At 36.0% G+C, this 23,586-nt stretch overlaps 1 protein-coding gene across 2 annotated transcripts in view; it reads right to left on the minus strand.

Annotated features, from left to right (window-relative positions):
• The window catches only part of EXOC4 (exocyst complex component 4), an 808,787-nt gene that overhangs the window by 536,308 nt on the left and 248,893 nt on the right, over positions 1-23,586 (minus strand). The window contains exon 10 of one of the 2 annotated variants that reach the window (XM_037739981.1): positions 4,091-4,802. The exons of the other annotated variant lie outside the window; for it this stretch is intronic. Within the exon in view, the coding sequence (XP_037595909.1) occupies positions 4,684-4,802 (119 nt within the window). The 3' untranslated portion in view covers positions 4,091-4,683. Of the gene's footprint in view, positions 1-4,090; positions 4,803-23,586 lie in introns of those variants that run through there. 2 annotated transcript variants of the gene reach the window in all.

Here is a 23,586-nt window from a genome sequence, read left to right on the forward strand (position 1 = left end):
CAAATCACACTGCCATGTGTGTTCCTATGCAACAATTTTGCATGTTCTTCACATGTACCTCAAAACCTAAAATACAATAAAATAAATAAATGGGGAAAAAAAAAAAGAAGTATTTGAATGTATAGATAATTTCACCCTCCATTAAGTCCTGCCTCTATGAGTCTGGCCATGATGACAGAGAGATGTCAATCACAAATCCAAGGAAACACTTTAGAGACACTTTAACTAGAAAAAAAAAGAGTAGGATAAGCCCCTTGACTACATTCAAGGTTATGCAGTTAACCTGCCAAAGCACATGACATCACTCTCTCCGTCCTCACAGATGCCTTGGCATGTAAAGTGAACTGGAATCCTTCACATTTGACAAGCTGAATATGTGCTAAACCCATCTAGCCTTTCCCTGCCACTGCTTTAATTTTCCTTTTCTACTCTCAAAACCCCTAGTTTAATTTGTACCCAACAAGAGTGATTCAGAAATCATATAACTAACTTTCCTGGATTAATAAAAAGTTATCAAGTAAATCTTTGTCACTTTCATTTCTCCTCAGGAGATTAGCATTTGAGGATGCATAAACATATAGTCATGTACTGCATAACAACATTTCCATCAACGACATACTGTATATACAATATGGTTCCATGGGACTATAACACAGTATTTTTACTGTACTTTTTTTATGTTTATATACACAAATACCACTGTGTTACAAATACCTACAGTATTCAGTATGGGAACATGCTGTACAGGTGTATAGTCCAGGAGCAACAGGCCACACCATGTAGCCTAGGTATGTAGTAGGCTATGCCATCTGAGTTTGTGTAATTTGCTCTCTGATGTTTGCGCAACTACAAAATCAACTAACAATGCCTTTCTGGGGACGCGTCTCCCTCGCTAAGTGATGCATGACTGTATATCCATTTTTTCAATATTTCTTCTTGGTTGATGGAAAACGAAAATGTCCAGGTGTTCAAATAACTAACCTCTCTTTTTCCAGGTTACTATGTCACATCACTCCCACCTCTTAAACTGCCATTCCTTGGTAGTGTAGCATAGTGATTGAGAGCCCGAGCTCTGGAATCAGATGGCATCTCTAGCCCCAGCTGTACATTTGCAGGCTATGTGACCTTGGGCATATTATTTAAATGCTTTGGACCTCATTTTCCACATCTACTCTTACACCACCTAGAGGATTAAATAAAATAATGCATGTATGTGGCTGGCACATAGTTAACTCCCAATATATATTAGTGGAGAGGTTATTTTCCTCTCTACAGTTTCAAAGAAAGCACCTGGTTGCTATTCCTGAACACCCCTGCCTATTTCATTTGCAAAGCTTGAATAACTCTCCAAATAGAAAAATGATGACCTAGATATATATCTGAATCTCTGGATAAAAGTGATATTTTTAACATGGGTCCTCTTATCTTTCTTTTTGTCCTAAATAATCATGTCACCTAAGCAGACAATGATGCAAATGAAAAATGAATACAGACATCTGAATTTATATATAACTCACCAAAAGGTTGCATAAATGGTACAGAGAGATGATGGAGCCAGAAAGACACAACTATGAATCCCTGCTTTACCATTTACTAATTGGATTTTAGATCTTTCTGATGCTTAGCGCCCTATCTACAAAATGAGATAATAATTCTTCTATCTTTATGTCTTACAGATTTATTGCTGCAATCAAATGGAGTAATAGGACTAAGCACCTGATATAAAATAAAAACTCAAATATAAGCTCCCTTGCCTGATAAGTAGGAGAAACTTAAACTGCAACCCTCTCTCCAGTAAAGTTGCTTCTTATATCAAAGGGAGCAGGGATGTCGGAATGATAGAGATTTATTGTGAAAATCTGTCCTTAATATTCTTCTAGTTATATCAACAAGTGATATGTACTAATTACACTGGGGTTTTATTTTCTAAATACAAGGCACAGCACACACCATCAACAGAATAAAAAGGCAAAGAAGGTGAAAAGGATTTAAAAAGGGAACAGCTGGCATAAACTGTGCACATCATTCAAAGAGGCAATGGGGCCAATAGAGTTTTTCAATAAAAGCAAGAGAACACTAGGTGGTAACGAAATGGATACTTTAGATCTCAGGAAGCAAAACATATTCACTACTCTTCAGGATGCCAGCGGAGGCTTGGATAACATCTCCTGTCTTAATGAGCTATACCCCATTCCCAGCTGTTCAGAACAATGACAAGAGTTCACTGCAGCAGAGTATCCATATACAAAAACTCCATGGTCCCTAGAGCCAGAGGTGCAGGGCAAATGCTAAATCATACATCTGTTGATGTTTGGATGTATAAATGAACAGAGATTTAACAAGAAGAAGAAGAAAAAAAAAAAAACCTTTGCACATTCAGGATCTTTCTTCTCCAAACTTACATACATTTTCTCATGTCTTTTTTTCAGACAAACAGTATTGGCTCTGAATACTTTTTTTTTTTAATTAATTGACTTTATCTTTTAGAGAAGTTTAAGGTTTACAGAAAATTAAGCAGGAAATACAGGGAATACTTAATATACTCTCTCACTCTGAGCACTTTCACATGTCGTGGTTGACTTAAAATATTATATGGTCACCCAGTATTTAAATGAATCAATATATAAAAGACCAGAGAGGATAACTTGAAAGCCTTTTCCCATTTTAGGTTTGCAGAAACCAAATGACAGTGACAACAATCTGAAGAGAATACAATTGATCAGTCACCAGGAAAAGCATATATAGCTGTAGATCTATATAGTTCCTATTAAGTGAACACTAACACCAAATTCAAAAATCACAATCACTGATGTAGCACTTAAGTTTAATTGTAAAATTACAATTTAAACAGACAATTAAAAATATTAACACCTCATTGACCCCTATATTTCCTTAGACTATAAAGAAATCTCTCTCCAATCTAAAGGACTTTGAATGTTCCTGAGATCAAAGCTCAGAGCTCCATTTATGTTTATTATACAGCTTTCAACTATGGAACTGCTCCCTCTTGCTTTTAACACAATGAGACGTTCTATCATGTCATATAGATACCATCTGTCATTAAGCCAAAGATTATCAGGTGAATCTTCACTACTGCTAGGAAAAATTAAATGGACAATATAGTGCAGTGGTTATCAAAGTGTGGTACCTAACTTCCTGGAAACGCAAATTATTGGGTCCCACTCTTGACCTAATGAATCAGAAATCTGGGGATGGTACCCAGCAGTCTGTGTTTTAACAAGCCTTTCAGGTGATTCTGATGCAAATAAAGTTCCAGAATGACTGACACATTCAAAGATGTCTGACAAAGCATAAAAAGGAAGTGAGCATGAACAGTAAATATCTCCCTACCACATCACAACCTCACACACAAACTATTTTGGCTAAAAACAAGAACGATTCCTGAGAATCAATGTTGTATTTTATTTGTGAATACTGATGACTGTTTTGTAGGGCTTCATATAGTGGCCTAAAAACAGAACTCTTTTAAGTACAGCTATATTTTCAATGTAATTTACATTTTTCATGCATCACAAAATGAACTGAAACCTACTGTTTTAACTAAACACAATTTGAAACTTACTCTATCTAGTTTCTAGCCACATTATTTTTCTTATTATTCCTTTACCTATTGCTCAGAGTGTAGAAACAACAGACACACCATAGGAAGATCCCATGTTCGGATAAATCAGATAAAAAATTCTAACTGTGTACTCCAGTCTTTAGTTAACCAACATAGAAGGCCCATCAACTGGATGATTTAAATACATATGTTTATTTCATTATGTTTTTGGAGATAGAGTTTCGTTCCTGTAGCCCAAGCTGGAGTGAAATGGCATAATTTCAGCTGACTGCAACTTCTGCCTTCTGGGTTCAAGTGATTCCCTTCCCTCAGACTCCCAAGTAGCTGGGATTACAGGCGCCCACCACCAAGCTCAGCTAATTTTTGTATTTTCAGTAGAGACAGGGTTTCACCATGTTGGTCAAAGCGGTCTCAAACTCCTGACTTCAGGTGATCCGGCTACGCTGGACCCCCAAAGTGCTGGTATTACAGGCGTGAACCGCCTGCCCGGGCTAAATACATATTATTTTAAAAGCACAGTTTGACGTTAGAAAAATACAGTTAACAGGAGTGGTATTATGGTTATTATCCCTTTGTAACTTTGCCCCCTTTCTATTAGCATCTATATATACTTTTGATTATGTTTCTACAGTAAAATTAAAGTCATTATATTCTTACTGCTGATTCTCTCTACTGGGCCCACGGACACGAAATGCCTTTGCAAATCTATGTGCTAAACCAGGTAGTCATGATAAATTTGTTGGCTTCAAGAAGTTACATCCTGGTAATCTTCTCTCTTGAGCAATAGAATGTAAGATCAATTGGTAAAGTTTTACAAAATCTTTGTGTGTTGTCACTGTTGTTTTAAAGAATTCTCTGAAAACCAATATGAAATTAGCGGTTCTATATTGCAAATTCCTAACCTGATGTCAACTTGGATAAAGAAAGAATCTTCAAGATTCATAAATAAGATTAACTTAATTGAGCATATTAGAAAGAAAAAGACTAGGGATTTCTGAAAAACTGATTCATGCTTTGGATTATACCATTCCAAGGAAATAAGAATTTCTCAAGAGCCTGGTAACAATATTGCATTAGTCTCTCAAAAAAGAAAAAGCCAATTATCTGGGGAAAAGAAAATAATGTACCAACCATGTGTCTTCTCTGGCAGAAGGAGCGAAAGACACTGGAGCCTTAGCAGCATTATAGGCTTTGTCACTAATGTTTGGGGAACTCAGCCCTTCAGGAAAGAAGGGGAAATAGCAGTCTGTCTCTGGAAAATTGGCTTGAGAGAAATAGTAATCAGACAAGCAGGATTCCCTTTAGAAAAATACTTCTTAATCTGGAACCCATGGATAGAATCCAAAAAAGGCATGAAGTTGGAGGGGGAAAATACGTATCTTTTATTTCACCAACCTCTATTGAAATTTAGCATTTCCTTCAACTCTGATTACAGACAACTACAATAGTATTAACATACCTGCAACTCTGTCACCAACAGAAATGACAAAATACTTTCATACCATATTACAGGTATTTCAGGCATCTCAAAATTATACCTATACTCATAACTATTTGAAATTATAGTATTGTTAGATTTGCCACTAAACCTTATTTATTATATCTGTATTTCAATATAGTGGGTTTCCTTTTATACTCTGCATTCCTTAATACAGTAGACAGCATTATTCTGAGAGATCAAAAGGGGTCCACGACTAAAAAAGTGTTAAAAACTCTATTTTGGAAAGACAGAGGATGGGAAGAGGAAATGCTCTGAAGCAGTCTCACAAAGTCCAGCATAAATCCCATCATGGAAAAGAATCTGCCAAGAAACATATGCAATTGTTCTGTTCTGAAATATACACACAAAAGTTAGGAAGCAACACTAACCTTTGATGCTTACTTGGAAATTACAATAAAACCTAAGTAAAGGTTGAGATGGCCTAGTTGGTCTCAACAGGAATAATTTCTAGCAATCAGTTTGACCTTAGAAATATTAGCCTATCATCAGTGGCTATTCTGAGAAACAAAAGGACAGTTCAGTGATATTAATAATTCAGCAAACACAGTATCAGGAGCCACATTTTCCTCCATCCAAAATCCTGCATCCTCCATCCTAACGTACCCCTGAAGCGACACTATGAAGTGCTCCAAGAACCATGGCTCTTACACTATGGTAGACAATTCAAGTAAGCTAAATGTCACCTAAAAGATGTACTGTATTACAAAGGCTCTTTGTACAGAAAGGATTTCAAATGCAATGACAATAGAGTAACTCTGTGAAAGACAAACTGGATATTTAAATGATCACAGCCTAGTATCTTTATAATAATCAGATATGCTTTGATCTCTATATATGAGATATTCTTAAAATAGTGGTTTACAAGCCAGATACATTCAAAGTGCTAAGGAAGAGCTCGCTGTTGAAACATAGTAAGAATTGAAAGGTACATATACTCTTAATTTTCAAATTAGATCATATATAACCCAAACACCTGTGGCCATACTTTGGAAAAACATGGCAGTAAACTATGACTTCAATGTTACATGGACCTCCCCAAACCAATTTATAGGAAGCTAGTAACCATTAACATATTTAAATCCTTACTGAATTTAAAATATAGAATCTGCTTTAACAGAGCTACCTCATTAATTATCTGCCATTTATTCTATGAGATCCTGAACTTTAAAATTTTCTTTCTGGTCTGATCTTTTATTCTAAAACATCCTAGAAGTGGGTAGTGTCAAGCAATATGAAGCTATGGGCACATCATACCCATTAGCTAGAATTTTAATTCAGGGCAAATAATGATTATCATCATATTACAGCTTTCGATGTATTCCTTACTGGCATCAGGCAACAACAAACACAAGGTGGTGAGTTAAATGACAGTGGACTGAAGTATCGTCAACGCCATTCAAATGGGTTCATACATGGTAAGAGTTAAAAACAAACCAGTTGGTCACGGTTTTCATATGGTCATATCAGAGATTCTTGGGAATGTAGGTTCCCATTTAATACTAGTCACTCATAGAATGAAGGTATTTTAAATCTTGTGTTTGCAAAGATCTTTCACAGGGATATTTCCGAGACAGATGAAGAGCATTTAAAATGCTCTTAAACTGGGGAAGAAAAAAACTTTCTTTGAACAAAGGATGTTCTGTTTTCCACACTACACTGTGCTGCATGCCATCCTGGTTTTTTAAAAATCTGCACACACAATTATGATTCAGTTGAAAACAAAGATAGTACCACTATAATTGTGCCCAATGAGCCCAAAATATTAAACTTTTATTTGCAAGTATGGCTTTCATCACTCCCTCCCCCAATGCGCTATATATGATAATATATTATTTGTTATTCAGAAGAGAAAGAGTTCCATACAAAATGAATGACTTCAATTGCCTTATAAATAAAACATGGATAAATGTCTTGGTAAAATAAATTAAAGGAGCATTTGTATTTGATCACTCCATCATATTACTGTCTTTATCTACAAGCGGAAGAAGCTGTTGTGTATTTCCTGAAATTCATTATGTGCAGTGTCTATAATGGAGAAAAATCACTACTAAGTTACTACTGAAACTCCAACAAATATGACGTATTATGCGTCTCAGAGAGACTCAAATGCATTAAAGGCACAACACTCAGAAAAGATAATGAAGGTCCACACCTGTACTTTAGGGGTTTGTATGTTTGTTTTGGAAGAGCTTTTACTAGCTTTATGATAGGTATTACACTCCACTTTCACTTCCTAAAATTTACTAAAATGGTTGAAAAGGAAAAATATTGATGAAATACTTTCGCTGATTTTGATTTAATAAACAGGAATCACAAAATAAATGACATAATTCCAGTTTTAAAGAAAACTAAATCCATACCATTATAATGTTAAAGTTACAAACATATATATGTATCACAGAACTAAGAATCACAAATAATAGTATATTTGGCACTGGGGATGTAATTCTAGGTTATCCTTCATTTCTCCCATTGTTGCTAAAATACACTGGGGGAGAGTACAAATTTCAAAGACTACAGAAATAAGTGTTAACAAATAAATACTTTCTGATTTTTTAAAGTAACAGCCTTAGATAGAGCCACTTTTATTGTTTAAAAGAAAGTATTTTTAAGTAGATAAGAAATTATTCTCAGTGAGAAAATCATGGAAGAAAAATCTGTTTTCTTCTCCTGTGCTTTGGGAGAGTGACTTACAAATGTAAAATCACGATTACAACTAATACAAAGGATAAGGTAAAATAAAAATCACCTAATATCTAAGGTTTTCAAATCTTCAGCTAGTGTTTCCCGTAGCATAAAGCAGCTCTAGAAAAATATTAAAATATAGTAAGTGTATTCAGTGCAATAAAAGCTAAAGCCTGACAGATACAAACGTCATTCTGAAATTTATAAACACTGTCATTTCCAGTAGCTAATATGAAACTCGCTCAGTTTACCATCCAGACCACATAATGTGCACTTAAAAGCCCTGAAGGGTCAACATTCCACATAGCATCCTTTCCTTTATTTTATACCTCATCACCAAGAGCCGCAATGAAAGCTTAGTTCTCTCATCATACTGGTACTATCTGAAAGCTTCCTTGGTTGATTTTTAAGGCAAAACAAGGAAAGGCATAAATGAAACTCAAAAACATCACTCTTTCACTGAGCTGTTGTGGGTAAGACGGTAAAGAAAGGAAAAGAAAGGAAGGGAGAACAGAAAAAAAAAGAGATGAAGAGAAGGGAGCAGTAAAATTAAGACAGGAGGAATGAAGGTAGAGCTTCAGCAACTGGAAGGAGGAAAAATTTTAAATGGCACCAAAAAGATCTCCCTGTAATTGATTCAGATAAACTAACAATGTGTGATAGTTGCACTTTGTAATATAACTTCAATAGCCAACAAAAATTCTATTGGAATATACATTTCATCTTCTAAAATATTTTGCACCAAGAAAGTTAATGTATGCTGCATTTGCACAATAACTTAACTGAACATTTTTCTACCCCCTTCTCAAATCTGCTTCATCGATTCACAAATGCATTTGTCAGCATTTCAGACCACAGTAAAATAACAGCCCCAGAATCCAATTTGTTCATACTCAGACATTTACAAAATGCCTTCTGGAATACTTTGTGTTTGTCCCTGAAAATACCAATATGTAAAAGGTATATACACACACATATCCAACCCCAAGTGAGTCTAATACAAAAACAATAATTACAAAATAATGTGGTAAGGACAGGAATAAGATACATGCTCAGGTTTTCTGGCGCACCCAAAAGAGGGTTTTATCTGGTAAGAAATTTACCCTTTCTGTCATATTTGTTACAACATAACTCTATTACATTTTCTTGCTTTTAATTTTATATGTTTGGATTATAAAAAGTTTTACATTTTTATGTGGCAATATTGTTATTGCCTCTAAGATTTCTTTCATTATTATGCAAGAAGTATTTGTATATCTAAACGTTTAATTAATATTTACTTTTATCTTTTAATTTTTTGTTTCATTGGCTCTATTTCACTACTTAGCTATAATTTTGCCAATGTGAGGTGAATTAAACCACACATTATCTGAGATTTTTCCAAATTTTTGTAGCACCATTTACAGACTACATCCTTTCCACGCTGAATGATCATATACAGTAAGTTCTCATAGAAACTGAGATGCGTATTCATTTCCATTAGTCTGGTGGTCTGCTTTACTCTGGGAACTTCATCTAAAAACTTCCTAACAGTACTGGCTGGACAACTTGACTTCCTACAAATGCTCAACTTCTCTAAACTATTTTGAATTCTCATTTGGAGGCTAATTAGGTTGTAGTCAACTTCTATCATATTTTTGTTTTCTATTAAAAAGGCTATGGATTCCTCTTTGGCTTTTTTCTCTCCTATTTTTAAATGACTTTTTCTCATGGTTTGAAAGGCAGTACATATATGTTTTATGCATTTTATTTACATGTTTGAGGTTGTACTGTTTAAATTTATGCCTTGATTTTATGATATATTTTCTCTTATTAAATACTCTTCACAAACATTTAAATGAGTAACTAATACTTTCTCTTTTTGGAGACAGGGTCTCACTCTCTCGCCCCGTCTGGAGTGCACTGGCATAATCTCAGCTTATTGCAGCCTCAACCTCCTGGGCTTAAATGATTGTCCCACCTCAGCCACCTGAGTAGCTCCTGAGTGGGAACTTCAGGTGTGCAGCACCACACTCAACTAATTTTTTGTATTTTTTATAGAGACAAGAGTTTGCCAAGTTGCCTAGGCTGGTCTCAAACTCCTGGAATCAAGCAATTGGCCCACCTCAGCCTCTCAAATTACTGGGATTACAAGCATGAGCCACTGCACCAACCTAAATTAATAACCAATACTTTCTAAAACTTAAATGAAGTATTTACTTAACTACCATCTCTTTCTTGTTAAATATTTAGTAGTTGCCAATTTTTCATTGTTGCAGTAAATATACTTTTTTTTTTTTACTGTGGAAAAATATACATAATAATTACCATTTTTACTATTTTTAAGTATACTGCTCAGTAGTATTAAGCAAATTGACGTTGTTGTGCAATCATCACCATCATCCGTTTCCAGAACATTTTTCATCTTCCCAGGCTGAAACTGTACCCATTAAATAACTCCCCATTCCCCTCTTCCCCTCTCTCTCACCCCTTACAACCATCATTCTTTGTTTCTATGAATGTGACTACTTTGATACCATCTATAAGTGGAGTCATACAATATTTGTCCTTTTGTGACTGTATTATCATGTTTCCAAGGTTCATCCATGTTGTAACATGTGTCAGAATGTCTACCCTTTTTAAGACTGAATAACACTCTCTGCTATGTATATACCACATTTTGTTTATCCATTTATCCACTGATGGATATTTGGTTTGCTTCCATCTTTTAGCTAATGTGAATGATGCTGCTACAACATGGTTAAAAAATATCTGTTTAAGTCCCTGTTTTCAATTCTTTTAAGTTATTTCTTCTATATATCATATAATTTCCTTAGGAAAGAAACCTATAGCTACCTTAGGAGAATGAAAAAATATAGGAGAGGACATGAATGAATAATCTCAACCTAAATAATTAACCTAGAGAATTAAAAGCATAATAGGAGAGGGCATGAATGAATAATCTCGATTCTTTAGACAATGTAGAAGACTGTAACAAAAAAAAAAAAAAAGTGAGGGGGATGAAATTTCTTACCATCTCTGCACACACACCACTTTTGCACTTTGACTTTGCAGGACCTCCCGTCCAAAAATAGAGTCCATTTCTCTACCAAATCTCATCTTGACTTGTAGCTCCCACAATTACCATGTGTTGTGAGAGGGATCCAGTGGGAGGTCATTGAATCATGGAGGTGGGTCTTCCCCATGCTATTCTCATGACAGTGAATAGGTCTCATGAGATCTGATGGTTTTATAAAGGGTAGTTTCCCAGCACAAGCTCTCTTCTCTTGTCTGCCGCCATGTAAGATAAGCCTTTCACCTTCCACCATGATTTGTGAGGCCTCCCCAGCCACATGGAACTGTGAGTCCATTAAATCTCTTTCTTTTGTAAATTGCCCAGTCTCAGGTATGTCTTTACCAGCAGCACAAAAATGAACTAATACACATGGGGGGGGAAAGGACTCAAGAGAACAAAAATTATATATTATCTTTGTTAATATTCTCAAGTGATAAATAGATTTGTAGGTTTCATTTTCCTATCTCAACAGACAATTGATAATAGCAGGTACTACCTTTTCCTTGGTTTTTCTGTTATTCCCTGCAAACTGCCATTAAACCCTCTCTCCTAACTCATGTGAAACTGCCATAACTAATCCTCTTCCCAACACTGCACTTTCTATTAATCTGCTGCCTTCCCATGCAATTTCAAACACATCTCCCAACTGTCTTGATATCATTTTTTACAAATCAAATATTTGTCTTTTAAATAAATGTATAGAATTCCTATTGCTCTGTGAAGGTCTCATTTACTCTCAGTGTCCAAGCCAGTATCAATCTCATTATAGTTATGGCATAGTTATGTCCCTTAGTTCATCAGACAGATACTTAAATAGATATATACATTTTAGAAAGAACAGATATAGTTGGATGCATATAAATGGTATGTTTACATTTACCATTTGTGATGTGATGACTGATCTACATCACAAATGGACAAGTACACACATTAAAGAGTGAAGAATAAACAAATCACCTTGAAGACAATGGCCTAAAACAAAAATATCTTAACTGAATGTTTCCTACTGTAAACAAATGGTTTAAATTCTGTTAAAAAATGAGCAGCTAGTTTGGCAGTTTTCCAAAAGAATAAACCCCGAATGACCATATCATACAGACTTTCCACTTCTAGATGTTTGTCCAAGCAGAATGAAAACATATGTGCATATAAAATCCTGTACATGAATGTTATTCATAGTAGACAAAAATTGGAAAAAACACAAATGTCCATTAACAGTTCATGAAGGGATATATAAAATGTCCATACAACAGAATATTGTTCAGCAATGAATTAGTGGCCAATGCTACAACATGCATGAACTTGAAACCTAAGTGAAAGAAGCCAGTCACAAAAGACTACATCTTATAAGATTCCACTATATGAAATGTCCAGAAAAGACAAATTTATAGAGACAGAATGAATTTTTGGCTGCCTAGGACTAGAGGAGAAAAGAAAGAAGAGGAAGTGACTGTTAATGGGTACAGAAATTCTCGTGGCAATGATGAAAATGTCCTAAAAGTCATTGCAGTGTGATTATACACTTTGTGAACATCCTAAAAACCACTAAATTATACATATGAAATGGGTGAATAGTATGATATATGAATTGTATTTCCATACAGCTGCTTTTTAAAACGTAAAAGTAAAATAGCAAAACAAAAAAGTCTCCCAAACCTTGTAGTGGTCATACACTTGCTTAGACTGCCATATTATCCACATTACAGACTGTAATTTCAACAGCGATACATCAATATTTTTCCAGTATTTTAAAGCACTGCATTGAGCAATGGTTCAATCTACAGATATATAGATAATATGTCAATTAACACTGAAGAACAACTAGATGACAAACTTACTATTCAGATTGATGAAACCACAAATACAGACAATAAGGGTCTCCAATAGCATATGTAAACAATTTTGATAATGACTATAAATTGTAAGAAGAGATGTTGTTGGTGAATTATTTAGAAACTGGCTATAGTGGGGATGGGGAGGTTAGGGAGGGATAACATGGGAAGAAATGCCAGATATAGGTTGATGGGGGATGGAGGCAGCAAACCATCTTGCCATGTATGTACCTATGCAACAATCCTGCATGATCTGCACATGTACCCCAGAACCTAAAGTACAATTTTAAAAAAAGATACATTCTTCTAAAGAATTGGACAAGAAAGAAAGAAAAGAAAGAAGAAAGGAAGAAAGAGAGAGAGAAAGAGAGAAAGAGATGGAGGGAAGGAGGGAAGGAAAGAGGGAGGGAGGGAGGGAGGGAGGGAGGAAACCGGCATAGTGAAGCGTCTATTTTTCACTTCTGTAAAAACTTGATTTGATTTCAAAAGCAAATGCCAGTCAGGAACTTAGGCTGACTCTTGAAATCCAAGCACTTTTGGAGGCCAAGGCAGGAGAATCACTTGAGGCCAAGAGTTTGAGACCAGCCTGGGCAATGAAACAAGACCTTGTCTCTAGAAAAAAATTAAAAATTAGCCACACACAATGGCTGCTGCCTATAGACCCAGTTACTGGGGTGGCTGAGGTGGAAGGATCACTTGATCCCAGGAGTTCCGGGCTGCAGTAAGCTATGACCTTGACACTGTACTCCAGCCTTGGCAACAGAAACAATATGAAACAGTGTCTCTCTCTCTCTCTCTCTCGCTCTCTCTCTCTCTCTCTCTCTCTCTCTCTCTCTATATATATATATATATATATATATATGTAAAATACACACATATAAATGGGTGTACATATATACATGTGTGCATATGTGTATATAACTGTATATATATGCATATGTTTATATATAAGTACAAATATACATGTGTGTGTGCACACATGGGCTACTGATTGGAGTAACCTCCATGATCAGAAGGTATAAAGGTTTTACAAACGCACCTAAAAAAGTATGTCCTGAAGTTCTTATAATATACTGCACTGTGCATCAAAACTAATTGTAAAAACAATGTTAGCCCAGCTCTTTATCCCTCTCTCAGTATAATTTAAAACAATCAAGTAAATCCACATTCCAAACATACAAAAAACTGGGCAGCTAATAATCAAAATAAACTATCTTGCAGAGATACATACAAAAAAAGCGCTCTAAAAATTTCTTCTTTTGACATTACCTATTAAGAACCATAGTTTACCATTACTTTATCAATCTGAACGTCTCATTACTAATAAAGACTAAAGCGGTGGTAGGAACAAAAAAGTTCAGACTATCCTTCGTCCGGTGCATCAGATTAAAATGCCCTTATATGGAAATGATATTTACCATAGTACAAGAGGCATAAAACACTGGATCAAAAATAATTCACATTCTCCTGCAGGACCCAAATTTTTCTCATTATAGTGCCTGGTTCCTAGCACTCCTAAGTCTAAACCCTCTGGTTTTCCTTGCTATGTAATCAACTGAAAAAAAATGTTAACCTATTTGTCTATACAAATTTTTATATTTTCAGTATTCTTTTCAGAACTTTGGTGCTTCTTGCTGCCTGCATTAAAAGTCTCTAAATCTAGACTAGGAAGTCTCTCATCAATCCTTTCGGTACTGAAGGGGTCATCTACTGCTGACCAAAAGCACCTCTTTGTCAAATTTTCTAGAACATTCATCTCAGGAGTTTATCAGAAATTACATGGAGAAAAAGAAAGCTACTTGTTTTAAATATAAAGATGTTCCAGTAAGATGGATATTAGAACTAAATTAATCAAACTGATTATACAATAGAAACAAAATTTTATCAATACCATTAATACATGTAAAGCACCTAGGACAATGTCTGGGTATAACAAACAATAAATGTTAAGTATCATACTACATACACAAATTAATAAGCATGATATGAGCACCTCAGCCAGCTGGCCACAATGTGCTAGAAAAACACTACCCAATGGAACAGCCTATTTTCTCATCTGTGCAATTACTATCCAGCAAATTGAAGAACAGACAGAGCTCACATATCCAGCAATTTCATGAATCTTCATAATAATCGAGAACTGAAAGTAAACAAAAATGGCCTCTCAAGGGACAAGACAGATGTTAAAATTTCACAAGCCTTATTATTTACTTACCTCAGGCCTATTCACTTTTACTTTACACAGAGCAACACATTCTTATACCCAATTTCTAACCGTAAAAGAAAGAAGGACACAAAGACTGCTAGAAGACAGTAAGCTATGAACCGGGAGAAAATGCTTGACAATAGGAAAGAAAGAAATAACAAATTAAATATAAATCAGACACAAAAACACAAAAAGACAGGATACTGGATCATTTGAATCAAGGACAAACAGACCTATACTTTAGTGTAACATGCTGTTTGAAGCTGATAATGACAACCTGAAATTATCAATAAAAAAGTGTATCATGTTTAAAACATTACGGTTGAGCTCAGGCGTTTGAGACCAGCCTAGGCAATGTGGTGAAACCTTGTCTCTACCAAAAATAGAAAAATTAGCTAGTCTCATAACCCAGCAAGTCTCAAAAATAAGTAAATAAATAAAAATTTTAAAATAAAAAAAAATACCAGACATACAGCTAAAGGTTTCATATACTATATTTATTTTTGAGACGCGGTCTTGCTCTGTCACCCAGGCTGGAGTGTAGTAGCACAATCTCCACTCACTGCAACCTCCTCCTCCTGGGTTCAAGCAATTCTTCCAAGTAACAAGCCTCAGCCTTCCAAGTAACTGGGATTATAGGCACATGCCAGTACACCTGGTTACTTTTTGTATTTTTAGTAGAGATGGGGTTTCCCCATGTTGGCCAGGCTGGTCTCAAATTCCTGACCCCAGGTGATCCACCAGCCTTGGAATCCCAAAGTGCTAGGATTACAGGCCTTTGCCACCACACCAGACACATTTTCAAAGCACTCTATACCTCCCTTTCATAGCATTTATCACAACTTAACGTCTATTTGTGTGATATTTGTTTAATATATGTTTCCCCTGCTAGATTGTATCTCCAGGAGTGTAGGAGCCATTTTGCCTCATTGTCATCTGAATCCTCATAGCTGAGCAGGAGGAGAAAAGTAAGAATGCTGTGCTGTGGTTAAGCGTGAAGTAGTGGGAAAGAATGGGAGGGAAAAGGAGGGAGATTTAGCACAGGACGAAGATTCACTAAATATTTACATCACAGGTACTATGTCTGCACTTGCTCTACAATGATTAGACTTAAGAGAACCAGAATATGTCACCCCAAAATATGCCACTTTGACATAGAATGATTTTGAGCTGAAGGCAAATGAGAAAAAGCAGCAACAGGAATAGCTCTCTGCCCTCCTCATCTGCCTAAAAGCAGGCATTAATTCTCCCTTCTGAAGGCCCACCCCTATCCCCATGCCAGGAAATGAAGAACAATCCTTATCACCAGAGACAGAGAGAGCACTGAAATGAGTTTGCATAATCAACACTTGCGAAATAACCTTTATCTACCATTAGTTTCCCCCATATATTTAATCTTACAACAATTTTTTTTTGCCCCTAGAAACCCAAACCCTCTTTATCTAGTCAATTGTCAACAATTTACTACCCTTTGTTAAAATTGTATATAAGCCCCCAATCTAACCACTTCTTTGAGATTTCACCTTCCTTTCTAATGCCACACATGTAAAATTTAAGATAAAACTGGTGCGCTCTCTCTTTTGTCAATCTTGCCAATTTGTCTTTTTCATTGTTTAATTCACAGATTTCAGGCACACACCTAAGAGGGTAAATAGAAAATTAGGCAGCCAGGATGTCTGGAAGCTAAATGTTCTGGATTAATAATATTTCCAAAATTTAGGTATCTTACCTGCCAGTAAAGAAAATAGAAAAAAATATTATGCAGATCTTGTGGATATACTCTATCAGTTTTTTCTTCATTTAAAAATAAGCCATAAAAGCATATTAAGATTATGTAGCAGCGCATTGCAATTCTGATCTTTAAGATGGCTCTTACTTGCCAAACCACATGAGCAATGAAAAAGTGACAACTTGTGCATTACCAGAACTATCACAATACAATAACTACAGCTTCTGCTGTGATCTGTACCACTCTGTCTTTAACAAATGAATAAACTATCAAGACAATACTAACTCATCATTAGAAGCCCAGTGGGTCCCACTATCGCCACCCACAGTGCATTACTGAAAATCACTGTACTGGTGAGGGTTGTTTTAATAGGCGTTTTAAAAAATTCCATTGCTTGTATGCCTGCAGTGTTTAGATGGCTAACCAAATGATCTCTTATGGTATTTCATTTAATCCTCACAACAACTCCATGAGTGAGTCTGCATCATCACCTTCTAGAGATAAGAAAATCACATGTGTCAGAGATGAGTAGTTAGGCAATTTCCCAAAGGTAACCAGACTGTTAAGCAGAGCTAAGATTCAAAGCCAGGTGTGTTAAGGACTTGAAAAGGAATGTTCGCAGAAGCATATTCACAATAGCAAAAAAGTGGAAGCAACCCAATGTCCATCAACTGATGAATGGATAAACAAAATATAGTACACTCACTGAATAAAACACTATTCAATAATAAAAAGGAATTAACTACTGATATGTGCTAAATTATAAGCAAACCTTAAAACATGCTCAATAAAACAAGGTCATATAAAAGACCACATAATCACGATTCAATTTACATGAAATGTCCCAAAAGGTAAATATATAGAGACATAAATAAGATTGGTGATCTTCTGAGGTGGGAATTATTGTAAACAGGCATGATGAGGGGTAATGTAAATGGGTTGACATGTTCTAAAATTGAATAGTGGTAATGTTTGTAAATCAGTAAATGCGGTAAAAATTATTGAACTGTACACTTACAAGGGGTGAATTTTATGTTCTATAATTATACCTCATTAAAGTTGTTAAAAATAAAACAGGTGTACCTGACTCCAAAAGACACACTATTTCCCTAGGTGAAAAGAAGAAGAAAGAGAAGATGTAAGATGACAGGGATGCAGTGATACATGTGGAATAATTTACAATGGACTTACAGTCATAAGTAAAAACACCTCAAAGGTTTTAAAGAGATACCCTTCATTAACAAAGAGAGATAACACCATCTTCAATATAAATAGCAAAGTTTGCTTACAAATAACAGAAAATCCAACTAAACTGGTTAAACAAGACAGACATTTACTTCTCTCTCCAATTTGATAGCACACAGTCCAGGGCTGGAAATGTTCATCTGAGGTCATGTGGCATCAAGGCTCCTTCCTGCTCTACTAGTGCTTGGCTTCCAATTTCAATGCGGCCTTAGAGTCTGGGATGGCCACTAAAACATTCAAATGCCAGGGAGAGAGGAAGAGGAAGGGTTATAAAAGAGCACCTTCCAGCTGAGCCTTCTTTAAGGAATTTTCTCAGAAGCCCTATCCAGCTACCTCTGCTTATATTTCAATGGTTGCACCCAGCTGCAAAAAACACTGAGAAATGTATCGCTGGGAACGCGGCCACCTTAAATACAATCAGAAGGGGGGAAAAAGGAGGAGAAAGGGGTGGGTAATTGCATACTAAGCAACCAGCAGTTTCTACTCTGTGCCTTTTTAAATTGCTCAGGACCAGAAATAATTAAAAGAAAGTCTGGAATAAAAACTCAACAGTAACGTACAACAAAACATGTAGCACAATAATAATATCTTTCTACAGCATTTTATTATTTTTTAATAGTGTGGTATGCCTTATAAGCAAGCATCTAAACTGACTACTCATTTTCAATTCAAAATTAGTATGAAATCTCTATTGGAGTAACAGTTTGGAAGCTACTCCTTCATCCTCTTCCTATTTTCCCATCTTCAGTTTTATAATTCATGCATAAAACCCAAATGAAGGAGACTTGTGCAAACACTCAGGTTATTGTTAATTTGTTACTGTAGCTACAGGTTTTATGTCATTTCAGGGAAATGTCTCTTTTCAAATTGCTCTAGGCCCAAGGGAAAAGGTGTAAGGTTGATGATCTCTTAAAACACATGCATAATTCTATTAGGTTTGATCTTCTCCCGGGGAAATTAGATAATTCCTAAGTGTTACAATGTTAAAGAGGAAACAAAAGTAGTTGGTCACAGGCAACAAGGCTATCCTGATTAGCACCACCTTTCATCATTTTATTACAAGCGTTAGAGTAGTGGTTCTCAAAGTGTGTTCCCTCCACCAGCATCATAAAAGGACTTGTTAGAAATGCAAGTTTTCAGACCCCATCTCAGACCTACTAAGTCAGAAACTCCGGTAATGGACTCCAGCAGGCTGTGTTCACAAGATCTCCAGTTATCTGATGCACCCCAAAGAAAGAACAGTCTCAGGTAATACTTCATATTTCCTTTCTTTCATTGAAAAGACGTAAGTTCTTGGCCAGGCTCACGTGTATAATCCCAGCACTTTGGGAGGCCGAGGCAGGCAGATCATGAGTTCAGAAGATTGAGACCATTCTGGGTAACACGGTGACACCCCATCTCTACTAAAAATACAAAAAATTAGTCGGGCGTCGTGGCAGTCGCCTGTAGTCCCAGCTACTCAGGAGGCTGAAGCAGGAGAATCGCTTGAACCTGGGAGGTGGAGGTTGCAGTGAGCCAAGATTGCAGCCTGCATGACAGAGTCAACAAGACAGGACAGGACAGGACAAAAGACAAGACAAAAGACAAGACAAAAACAAGACAAGACAAGACAAGACAAGACAAGACAAGACAAGACAAGACAAGACAGGACAGGACAGGACAGGACAGGACAGGACAGGACAGGACAGGACAGGACAGGACAGGACAGGACAGGACAAGACAGGACAAGGACAAGGACAAGGACAAGAGTCCTCAAGGACAATGATGTATTATTCAGTTAGGTATCTTTATAGCCATGGATTTAAAAACACACACACACAAACAACAACAAAAGACCCGTGTATTTGTTACTGATTTTTCTCTTTTTTTGAGATGGAGTTTTGCTCTTGTTACCGAGGCTAGAGTGCAATGGCATGATCTTGGCTCACAGCAACCTCTGCCTCCCAGGTTCAGGCGATTCTCCTGCCTCAGTCTCCTGAGTAGCTGGGATAACAGGCATGTACCACCACACACAATTTTGTATTTTTAGTAGAGACAAGATTTCGCCATGCTGGACAGACTGGTTTTGACCTCCTGACCTCAGGTGATCCACCCATCTTGGCCTCCCAAAGTGCTGGGATTACAGTAATGAGTTTTCTTTTTATCAGGAGAGGAATTATATTAGTTTACACATCAGCACTAGTCAGTGGTGATAGGAAAAAAGAGTCAACTGGTCATGCTAGAATTGTTCCAGTCATGTTTAGCTATAGGTCATCAGCAAGTGGTTCTCATGCCTTCTAAAGGAACTACATGTTGGGCCACATACTTGGCCAACCGTTGCTAGACAAGAAAGCTATGCCCTATTTGCATAGCATATGTATTTTATCTGGAGAGCATATCTCAACAGACCGAGGTTCTAATTTTTGATTCTGCAGTGGTACAACCTTCAGTAAACTGTTCAATATCCATTCTTCCCTTCTGAAAAGTACAGATGCTGCCCACTCACAATGTATCCAGAAGGATATCATGATGCTGACAGTTTATAAAACAGACAAATTATAAGAAGAAAAGCAGTCAAGTTGCTACTTAGTAACAAAAGATTGGAGATTTAATTTGAAAACTTAATGAAATCTTGAAACTTCCTGTTAATAGGAAATTTTTTTAGACTACTAAATAAGCTGGATAGGTATACAGACTAATGCAGGAACGTATATAGATTTTTTTTAAGTTGAGAAAGTTTATTCAGACACTAGAACAGATTACATACGGAACACTGTAGTATCTACTTACTTTTTGGTTGTTGTAAAAGATCCATCCGTCTGAAAGGAATCATACTTATCAAAAAATACTACTATAATCGCTTTGAAATTACTTTTAGCAAAATCATCTTTGTCCCCAAATTAAATCTTATCTAAATATCTGACTAGGAAGAAAAGCATTGATAACACATTTATACGTAGAATATATAGAGTATCCAAAAGTCAGTTGAAAAAAAAGAAAAAAGAAAGAATCCAATAAAAATAGGAAAGAGGTTAAGGATTATTTTTAGACTCAATTATAATTCAGTGAAAAACTACAAATGTCAAGTAAATGCAAAAAATACGCTAAACCTAGCTAGTAATCAGGTACACACTCTAATCAAGTAGGTAAAATTTCAAATTTTCAAGGTCAAAAATTTAAATTTAAAAAATGGTAATATTAAATTATGTAAAGGATGAAAGAAATAATGTTTTCATAGATTTTGAAAGAAGTGTAAACTGGGAAACAGTGTTTGGAAAGCAATTTGGTAGTCTATCAATTTTAGATAGGATTATCTTTATACCAATAATTCATCTTCTAGATTCCTACATTAAAGGAGTATCACAAATGTTCATAAAAGTCTGTACTGTATTATTTTTTGAAATAGCAAAATTTAGAAAATACGTCTGTGTGAAATCCCTAACATACAAAACCAAAAAAATTAAGCATCCCTGGATGAGGCTTTCAAGAAAGAACTGAGAATTCTGATTACCCAATTTCTTCTTATACCTTTCCAGACCTCAAAGTGTTCAAGGGAACATACATAGTTTTAAAACTGCTAGAGTCTATTAACTCAGAAGATGCTTCCTATCCCAGGAAAGAATATAATTTTTGAGGGGTTTAATATCACTAATGATTATCCAAACTTCAATCACATACATGGGTACATTTAGATTACTAGACCATTACCATGAGGGTCATCTACAATTTAAAACAATCATATGTAAAGAAATACGTCCTCCCTAGGTATTCTAAAACATAACCTGTCATCCAATTGCCAAATATAACTACCAAATAAGCCAACCACTATAGAAAATGAGTATTTTTCAAAGTATGTTTCCAGCATATCTCTCATTTTAAAGAAACTCTAGTTGAAGAAGGCCATTTGAAAGTATTTACATATTTCATTGAACATAACAAAAAGGAATTGTTCATTCATCCTGTACTAAATGCTGCTGATGGACACTGCCTGCACAGGGAGTAAGCAGGAGACTTCAGCAGTAGCTAATGGCAATTAAGCCGAACACAACCACAAAATCACAGCAACTGAAACTCCCAGAGAGGAATGTAAGAAGTCATCCAAGCTACTAATCATTTATAACTTTTTTTTTACATTACTTAAAAAGAATCTAACTACAGAACATCAAGCTTTTGTTATTATACTATCAAGCTTCTGTTACATTATCAAGGAATTAGAGAAAAATCTGAAAACCTTAATGTAATCTAAAATAGTACTAAAATTCTCAGAAGAGTCAGAATGGGTATGGGATCTCTAACTTAGGAGGTCTTGCAATTAGCTGGACCTCACAGAAGATTCATATAAAATTTAAAGAGAAGTTCTTGATGTTACATGAGAACATTTTTCATGGCTATGGTTAGTTTCACGTCATTAAAACAAAATATTTTCATTAAAAAAAGGATGCCATAGTTAACCAAAAATTCTTTTTCACTGACCATTGTCATAGGGATCAAAAATCATACAATTCTAACTCTGGAACTTGCAAACAAGAGCACACCATTTAACGATTAAAATCAACCCAGAATTTTGGAAAAATTGGGCTCAGAGACAAAGGTACAGTTATCAAAACTGAAAGGGGAGTGCAGGAAACAAAAGCCAAAATCAGACTGTGGTTCCTGGGAATCATTAAGAACTCATTTAAATATGTTTTTCAAAGAGCTGATAAAAGATTTTCACACTATAAACCTTAAGTGTCCATTCGCCCGCTGGTCCCCTAACTTATTCAAGACACTCCTCAAGTCTCACAAGCTAACCTTCTTCCACAAACTAGCAGCCTTTTCCTTAGGCAGAGTCTAGAGTTTTTCTTTCTATTACTGGGCAAAGGATACAAACAGGCATCTCTCAAAAGAAGATATTTATGCAGCCAACAAACATATGAAAAAATGCTCATCATCACTGGTCATTAGAGAAATGCAAATCGAAACCACATTGAGATAACATCTCACGCCAGTTAGAATGGCGATCATTAAAAAATCTGGAGACAACAGATGCTGGAGAGGATGTGGAGACATAGGAATGCTCTTACACTGTTGGTGGGAATGTAAATTAATTCAACCATAGTGGAATACAGTGGGGCAATTCCTTAAGGATCTAGAAATAGAAATACCATTTGACCCAGCAATCCCATTACTGGGTATATACTCAAAGGACTATAAATCATTCTATTATAAAGACACACATATGTTTATTGTGGCACTGTTCACAATACCAAAGACTTGGAACCAACCCAGATGCCTATCAATGATAGACTGGATAAAGAAAATGTGGCACATATATACTATGGAATACCATGCAGCCATAATAAAGGATGAGTGCATGTCCTTTGCAGGGACATCGATAAAGCTGAAAACAATCATTCTCAGCAAACTGACACAAGAACAAAAAACCAAACACTGCATGTCCTCACTCATAAGCAGGTGTTGAGCAATGAGAACACATGGACACAGGGAGGGGAACATCACACACCAGGGCCTGTTGGGGGGTGGTAGGGGCTAGGGGAGGAATAGCAGAGGGTGGGGAGATTGGGGAGGGATAGCATTGGGAGAAATAACTAACGTAGACGATGGGGTGATGGATGCAGCAAACCACCATGGCCCATGTATACCTATGTAACAAACCTGCACATGTACCCCAGAAATTAAAGTATAATAATAAAAAAAGGACGAACAACCTAATAAATCTTCTACCTATTATATCTTTAAAAAAAAAAACTCAACAACTCCAGCATTTCCAT

This window comes from Cebus imitator, unplaced genomic scaffold (assembly GCF_001604975.1).
Source record: "Cebus imitator isolate Cc_AM_T3 unplaced genomic scaffold, Cebus_imitator-1.0 Scaffold77, whole genome shotgun sequence".
Lineage (NCBI taxonomy): Eukaryota > Metazoa > Chordata > Mammalia > Primates > Cebidae > Cebus > Cebus imitator.